At 45.9% G+C, this 8,222-nt stretch overlaps 1 protein-coding gene across 1 annotated transcript; it reads left to right on the top strand.

Moving 5' to 3' along the window:
• The first annotated feature begins 1,133 nt into the window (after positions 1 to 1,133).
• LOC124687466 (protein RADIALIS-like 4) lies at positions 1,134 to 1,622 on the top strand. The gene has a single exon (XM_047221248.1). It carries the CDS (start codon positions 1,214 to 1,216, stop codon positions 1,484 to 1,486), a length of 273 nt encoding a protein of 90 aa, XP_047077204.1. The 5' UTR covers positions 1,134 to 1,213; the 3' UTR covers positions 1,487 to 1,622.
• Positions 1,623 to 8,222: the final 6,600 nt, after the last annotated feature.

Genomic DNA, 8,222 nt, shown 5'->3' with positions numbered 1-8,222 from the left:
CATACAGACGCAGGCTAAGACCTGTAATACAAGTCCAGCATTCTATCATTGGCAGACTGACAAAAAAATCTTTGAAAATCTCTGCTTCAGAGGGTAGGGTGATTGTGAACACAAAAATGCTACTTCTTTAGCTTCTAGCCATACGGTACAACCGTACAATAACTCTCAGCCAATCTATTGCAAAAATGGTCCTGCTTTTTACAAACTGGAATCATAGTACAGATAATTCATGCTAATGACCAGCAACTGATGGTGCATATTGTTTGTTCCTAGTGTCTACAACGGACATTCAATCAGTGTACGTTTGCTTTCTACGAAAGAAAGACATCAATGTACGTTGAAATTCCCAGCACCAAACTTTTTGTTGCCCTAAATATTCTTCAATGGAAGTCCAAGACTTATCACTTTGTAATGACTAAGGATCCGGTTATTTGTTTTGCTTGTTCAAGGACTTGAAACCCTGTCGGAGAGGTTGTACGATGCATTATTCATTTACACTGTCAGGTGTGTTTATTTATAGTCCAACCAAGAGGTACCAACTCATTTGGGAATTATTTTAACAAATACTACTTTAGGAATATTGTTTCTGTCATAGTAGTGATAATATATAGTAATAATTGTGCCCCCTTATGTTCAATTTTTTTTTATGCCCCCTTAAAGATTGAACAGTTCCACAAGGAATCATGTTGCCTTGTGCGCTAATCAGCTGGTGCTTTAGGTATATTTAGCCTATGGTAATTACTAATCATAGTAGTCATTAGCCTCCTCAAAGTATTAGAGGACTCTGACAATGAACAAAAGAACAAATAGTTTCAGCGGAAATGGGAGAAAAAAGAGATGAAAGGGGCATACTCCCCTCCTCCAGCAGACCTGAGGCGATCCTGATTCTTCCCTGCATTTCATTTCGCACACACCAAAATAATGAAAATAACGAAATGAAAACTCCTTCCTTTCTTTTTGTGGCTCCTATGCAACCTTGTCGTTCATTTGCCTACAGGTACTAGTGTACTACCAACACCTCCATTTCAATTCCCTACCATTCCCAAGCATTATTCTCCAACTAGCTAGCCTCTCCTCCCACTATATAAGCTGCATCATTCCCCTCGCTCTCGTTGCAAAGAAACACAAGGCAGGCCAGGATCTAGTAGCACTAGTAGTAGTACCATTAGCCAAAATCACCTTACCATTCTATTTCTTGAGAAGCCACTAGAGCATGAGTCGACCATGGACGAAGAGGCAGAACAAGCTGTTTGAGAAGGTTCTGGCCAAGTATGATGAGGATACGCCAGACCGCTGGCAGAAGGTGGCGCGGGATGTGGGCGACGGCAGGTCAGCCGAGGAAGTGAAAAGGCACTATGAGGAGCTGGAACAAGACGTGAAGCACATTGAGGAAGGAGACCTCCGCCAGTACGGCGGCAGCCGCACTGGAAGCGCCAACACCAACGGAGGCTCCAGCCGCAGTGGCAGCAGGCAGGAGCAGAGGTAGTTAAGTAGTCTGAATCTTTTCTCAGTTACAGACTATTCCATCCATGCATGCATAATTACATAGTGACCAGGGATCACCCTCTGCTGCATACTAGTCGTGCGGTGTGTGCAAACGGCGGTGTTGCTTTCGGCCTGGATTTCTGGGTGCAGTCACTTGGGTTGGAAACTTTTACTTGTTTCATGGCTATATATTCCTGTCATGCATTTTCCTCCCCTAATATGGTCTCTTGCTGTTCCCTTCTGAGAAACAACTTCTCTATGCCCTTTTACTTTCCATATCTTCCAAATTCTACCATCAAGCCCGGTGGCGGTCATTGACTGGGTGAGATTTAGAGCGTGCTATTCTTGATCAAGTAACGATCTAGAGTAATTCTGCAAGCTACTTTTGTTTGTGACGATCTATCTTATGGTTATCTTCTCTGGTCATCTTAAATGAAGCTTTTTTGGCAAGCTTCTATGGATTAAGTTTTCTAACAAGTGATGCATATCTTTTTATCTCTTTTATGTCCTTCGAGTTAGAATTATCATGAGAATGTGTTTCCTCAATTTATGCCCATTTGTTCATTATGTTATCCATATAATGGCAAGTGTATATCATACTACCTGTAGAAGATGAAACTTAGGTTTTAAAAAAACATCCTTATCATGTTGATGATATCAAGTTTCATTATTAATGCACCCAGTTGTATACTAGAACATGGAATTCCTGCCAAATTAATTATACACATAACAGATCAATGTGAATGCATTTCACTAGTAGGGTGAACTGGTTAGAATCGCATAGTACATGCTAGCATTTGCTTTGCCCGATATATTTGCTTTTGAAAGCGAACATGTGCTCTTTCATTTTCGTGATCTAACTTGTTTCGCTATCGTCCTTATAAGCTTGTTTGTCCTAAGCTAGACAGGAGCTCCTAGCCAAAGCCATGCAGAATCTAGTGAAACTCATTTGAGAAATATTATGCATTCTAGTTAAACAAATTTTCATGAGAACTGGTTTTACTGCTGACTTAGTCATAACGGGTCGTGAAGTAAATTCTTGATTTGTGAAAGGGACATCTAAAAATACCTAAAAGGTTTTATTTGATGTTTTAATACCTTTTTTTGCAAGAATTTTGACGTTTTACTCCTAAAAAACAGTGTGCTTTCTTTAGTCATTTACTTCAAAGATGAACAAAATAATCTTGGATCACCTAAAATCTGATCATGCTTTGTGTTGCTAAATAAACAAAATGTTGTAGTATCTCAAAGAAATTTCGGCTAGTAAATTGCTGTCAGGTTTATCACAGTTAATTTCTGTCTCCTCTTAAGTTGAACACATCTGCCTACAAGGTTATTTTTATGGCTTTGTCAAATCTTCTCCTCAAGACTGAAGAAAGATATGATAGCGCTATAACCTACAGACCATATCTGATAACTGATCTCAAAAGAAGAAAATCTTTATTAGGCTAATAGCCTATGTAATTTTTAAGCACATCATACCCTTAATTGGCAAAAAATGTGTGCACAGCAGTTGAGTCGGGAGGCTAGTTAGCAGATAGAGCATCCTCTTGCTGATGATTTGCATGTAAAGCATGAAGCACAGCCCCTTAAAGTTTGCCGTACTTTCGATGGGCATAAAGTAGTGCTGCTCCTCATAAGCAGTTGATGTTTTGTTCTCTCGCATATGGACGTACAGGAAAAATGTCAATCTCAGATTTCTTCGCCCTGTCCCTAGATCCTTCTATATAATGTTTCCAAATTAATGTCTTTCACTGGAAAACACCCTTTGCTTTCTGTCTGTCGGCATCTACCTCCCTGTCTTTCCCTTTACAGGGAACAATCAAACTTGTTATATTTTGAGCCAACCAAATATATGTTACTCCATGTAATTTCAGTTAATTGGGCATCTGCTTCTGAATTTGAGTTTCAATCTTTACATCATGCTTGTTAACCTGACTAACCCTCGATTGATTTTCTCGTTTTTCCAGGCAGTGATCGCTGGGCCGGTGCAAGGAGCTGGTCGTACACAGCATCCCTTTCCAGCTTGAAACCAGTAATCTATCTACAATATATACACATGACCCACACCGTTGTGATGGTTATCTGCAGTCCTGTCGATAAAGCTGCTACCTAGCGCGCTCTGATGATGATGATGACCACGACGACGAAGCCAAAAAAAAAAAAAAAATCGTAGGCATAATCAAGTCCTGCATCGGAACTGTGTATCTTTCATATATTTTGTTGTACGTGTATATGCCCCACCACGAGCTATGGGTTAAACGCTTGCACCGCCGGAGGTATATTCTACTGTAGGAGCACTAAGCTCCCTAAAAATGGTGTTTTGTGGGTGCACTACTTTGGGGAATATCTGTCAGGGCGTATGAAAATGCTATTCTTTTCGCGAGCGCTAGATACCGGTTGCCTCGCACTTTTGCAGGTGTGTTGGTGGCGTTGAATCCACCTCTACTCCGATTAAAGATCCCACATTTAACTCCAGAGTTTTTTTTTAAGATCAACTGCTGCGATATATTAATCATCCGGCATGCTCAGATGCCAACAAACTTACAATGAACTCTGGAGGGGAAACCATCCAGGTATTACATAAATTATTTCCGCAGCCAGCACTAGCTAGTTTATGCGCTACGCCATTAGCATCACGGCGCGCGTGTCTAACCTTGTGATCAGCAAACATCTTGAGCAGTTCTTTTATTTCCTCGACGAGAGGACCATGGAAGGACCGGTCCAACTCACTGCTCTTGATCTTCGCCACAGCACTTAGACAATCTGTTTCCAAGCACACTCTCCTAATTCCCTTTCTCCGGGCAAGAACCAAAGCTCGCTTACATGCAAGCAGCTCTACGCGCTCCGGGTCAGAAACGGAGGGCAGAAAGTGACATTCAGCAGCCACAAACACACCCTTATGATCTCTGATTACTACGCCACAGCCGCCGCTGCCTAGCGAAGCCTTGTACGCTCCATCAGCATTGACCTTATGCCATCCATCATCGGGAGGGAGCCAGTGCTCCTTCACTCTCTGCGCCTCATGTCTTGGTCCAGATTTAATTGCCAACCATTCCTCTACCATGGCCAAGGATCGTCGGGCAATCGCCCCTGGATCTTCTATCCTCACCTCGTCCCTCGCTTCATTTCTTGCCAGCCATGTTTGGTAGAGAACCATGATCCCCAACGACAGTTCCTTGTCTGATAGACTCCCTAGCCAATCCAGCAACCAGCCTTTGAGGTCGGTGGCTCGGTGTGTTGCCTGACGAGGGCTAGGTAGCTGAAACCCAGAGGCTTCTCTCGCCATTTCCCAGATCGCCACCGAATGAGGGCATACCCAAAATCGGTGGAGGAGGGATTCCTCCCTGTTACAAGCAATACACTTGACCCCATGCTTGATCTTCCTTCTTTCTAGCTCTGTACCCACCGCTAACCCGTTCTTGACGAGGCGCCAGACGTGGATCCTAGCCTTCCCCGGCACATCAGCACTCCAGAGCGACAACCATCCGCGATGCTCCTCACAAGACCTCGAGGAACCAACTCTAGTTTCACGATTTGATTTAAGCTGCATATGAAGGTGATATGTCGACTTCACACTAAAGATTCCGTTTTTGGTTTGATTCCATGCGATGTAATCGTCTGTTCCAGCCCGTCCCACCGAAATCTTCTTGATGTCGTCAACATCACACTCATAAAACAACTCGTTCAGCTTCCCTTCGTCCCATCATTGCCCATCATGCAACAAAAGCTCAGACACTTTACTTACAGAAGTGTGGGGTTTATGTCCCAGTGGACGTTGGAGCCCCTCCCTCGGTATCCATCTGTCTCTCCAGACATCAACTAAAGATCCGTTGCCTATTCTCCATATCAGGTCTTCCCGGAGAAGACTCCTCCCGTGCATGATACTTTTCCAAGTGTAGGAGGCCGCCCCTGGACAGTTAGCAGACAAGAAATTTCCATCTTTGAAGTATCTCTCCCGGAGGACTCTAGCACACGACGAGTCAGGATTTGTAACAATACGCCATGCTTGCTTTGCCAAAAGTGCTTGATTAAAAGCATAGAAATTCCGAAAGCCCATGCCTCCCCTACGGCTTCGGTATACACATTCTGTCCCAACTAATCCATGGAACTTTCCTCTTCCCCTCTGTAGACCCCCACCAGAACCCCGATGCAATTGAGGTGAGTCTGTTGCACATCTTCTTGGATAACATGAAACATCCCATAGGGTACGTGGTAACCGCTTGCAAGACAGATTTGATCAGCGTTTCCTTCCCCTCCATCGACAACCCCTGCCCTTTCCACCCATGCACTTTGCGCCTGGATCTATCAGGGATATGCTTGAAAGCTCCATCCTTCGACCGCCCACCACTGTTGGCAGGCCCAAATATCTCTCAGAGTTGTGCTACGGTTGTTGTGCAGAGAGTAGAGAGGATTTTTAAAACATAACATATAAGTGCCTAGCTTTTTTTTCCCAATTTTCCCCCTCGCGTTCGCTCCCCATGGCGACGCTAGGGGATCCAAACCCTAGCGCCGCCAGCCATCCCCCCCGCGTCGTCTCTCCCTCCGCCGCTGCCGTCGGTGCTGACCACGGTGGCGGCAGGCCCCGACACCAAACGTGCCCGGGGGGATGATGGAGGCGGCGACCGACGGTGGCGGTTGCCACCGGTTTCGAAGCGCTCTGCGTCTAGGGCGGCGACCCTGGACGAGCGACGGCGTCTCGTCCTCCACGACCTCCGGCAATGGATGGTGGCAGCGGCTGTTGGATCTTGTGCCCACCGAGATCCATTGCGGCTTCAGTCGGCGGCGCGAGGAAGGGGCGGCGATTTGTAGGGCGAGGATGGTGTGGTTGCGGCGGCCGCCGTCCACCGAGTCCTCCTTCATCGTCGTTGGCTTGCGGATGGCGGCGTGGAGGCCTGTTCGTCTGCTTCGGGTTTGAAGGTGGTGGTCCTAGGGTTCTTCTTCTGCGAAGATGAAGACCTACCAGATGCCGATCCTTTTTCATCTAGCCGGAGTGTTGAGTTCCGGAAGGCTCCGCCGGTGAATGGAACAACGCATCTTTTGCCTGAAGTTTGCTGGATCGAGTATTCGGTCGCGCGCACCTATGCTTTTATTCCGACCGTTTGGTTCTGGAGGGAGCGGCGTGAAACTCTTTTCTGTGTTGACACCAACTGACATTGGATCCATGATGAAAGTCATAAGAAGATAATATCATGAAGGCCGTATGGGAGGACTAGCTAAGGGAGGTTCAAGTCTCCGCGTTGTTGAGGGACTTGCTTGGTGTTCCGGGCTTCACATCAGTGGTATGCAAGTGTGGGTGATAACACATGTGAAGTTCAGAGTCCTACCTTTCATGGTGAAAACCCAAGGTCTAGCCTTAACTGGTTGTGCCTGACAATGATCTTGTCGAAGGCATTATTTTGAGAGCGGGGACTATCTCGGGCGACGAAGGTGCTGGAGCACCGTTCCCTTCTTGGAGGCGTCACTGTTGGAGAGTCTGTATTTCAGGTGTTGTCTTCGTAGTGGATGTATTTTTGTTGTTAAGCCTGGGATACTATAGCTGTACTTTTGTTTCTTAGTTTTCTTTTCTCTTTTTTGGTTGTGTGCATCCGTACTGCCATTAGGGTGTTGCGTTGTTGCAGAGCTGGGTGTAATTGTATATGTTTTGATATTAATATATTTCCTTTATCGAAAAAGGTGCCTAGATTTAAATCAGTAAAGTTTCGAATGGCTAAGGTTTGATATAATATGCTAATCTACTTATAACACACCAAACACCAACAGAAAAAAGATAAAACAAGAAACACATCAAGTCGATGTCAAAGCCTCATCGCGAAGCCACCGGGGAAGAAGCAGCCCAGGTTCGAAGGAACCATGACGTGGGCATTACCCTTCGGGTAACCAGTATTTCCTTATCCGGTATTGACCAACTGGAGGCCCATGAAGACACCCGAAGGCTAGATGGGCCACTAGGTCGGTGCACCAGAAGATTCCTTGACGGGCAAGACAAGGAAGCGAACAAACAAGGAAAGATTGGATCTAAACTACTGTAAATCTAGTCGTATTCGGTTAGACCTCTTGAGACCTAGCCTCCTATATAAAGGCCAGGAGAGGGGCTGCCGAAGGACACGAACAATCTTAGCAATCTTAGCCAGGAAAAGCTTAGAGCTAGGTAACCCTAGCAACAACAATCTCGCCTAGATCTCTGCCGAACTATTCGGCACCCCATTGTAACCCATTGTCTTCATAATCAAAGAATAGACAGGCAGGACGTAAGGGTTTTACCTCATCGAGGGCCCCGAACCTGGGTAAATCGCTCTCCCCGCTTGTCTGTGAACCGATGTCTCGTGTCAGCCTACAGGATTCCATCAACCCTAAGCCCCTATCGGAGGGCATTGGCGAGGAGTACCCTCGACAATTGGCACCGTCTGTGGGAACTCTGGCCATGACTGGCTGGATTCGGCGCTTCAGGAAAACTGCTGCCACCTCCGTACCAATCATAGTTTGGCCGTCAGCCTCTTTGATTCGAAGGAATTTGGCAAACAATTCTTCGGCTGAGGCCCTTTCGTCGGCTGAGAGGATGTTCTTCCAAGAGTCCTTGGGCTTGGCTTCAGAAACGTCGACATAGCAGGGGAGTCGACAATCGGGTGACGAGGAATCTTTGACGTAAAACCATTTCAGCCTCCATCCTTGCACAGACTCTCTCATTGGGAAATTGAAGTAATTAACTTCTGAGCGAGCAACAAAACCTACCCCTC

The sequence above is a fragment of the Lolium rigidum genome, chromosome 2 (genome assembly GCF_022539505.1).
Source record: "Lolium rigidum isolate FL_2022 chromosome 2, APGP_CSIRO_Lrig_0.1, whole genome shotgun sequence".
Classification (NCBI taxonomy): domain Eukaryota; kingdom Viridiplantae; phylum Streptophyta; class Magnoliopsida; order Poales; family Poaceae; genus Lolium; species Lolium rigidum.
The sequence above is the reverse complement of the archived record's forward strand: the minus strand, read 5'-3'. Positions and strand labels throughout refer to the sequence as shown.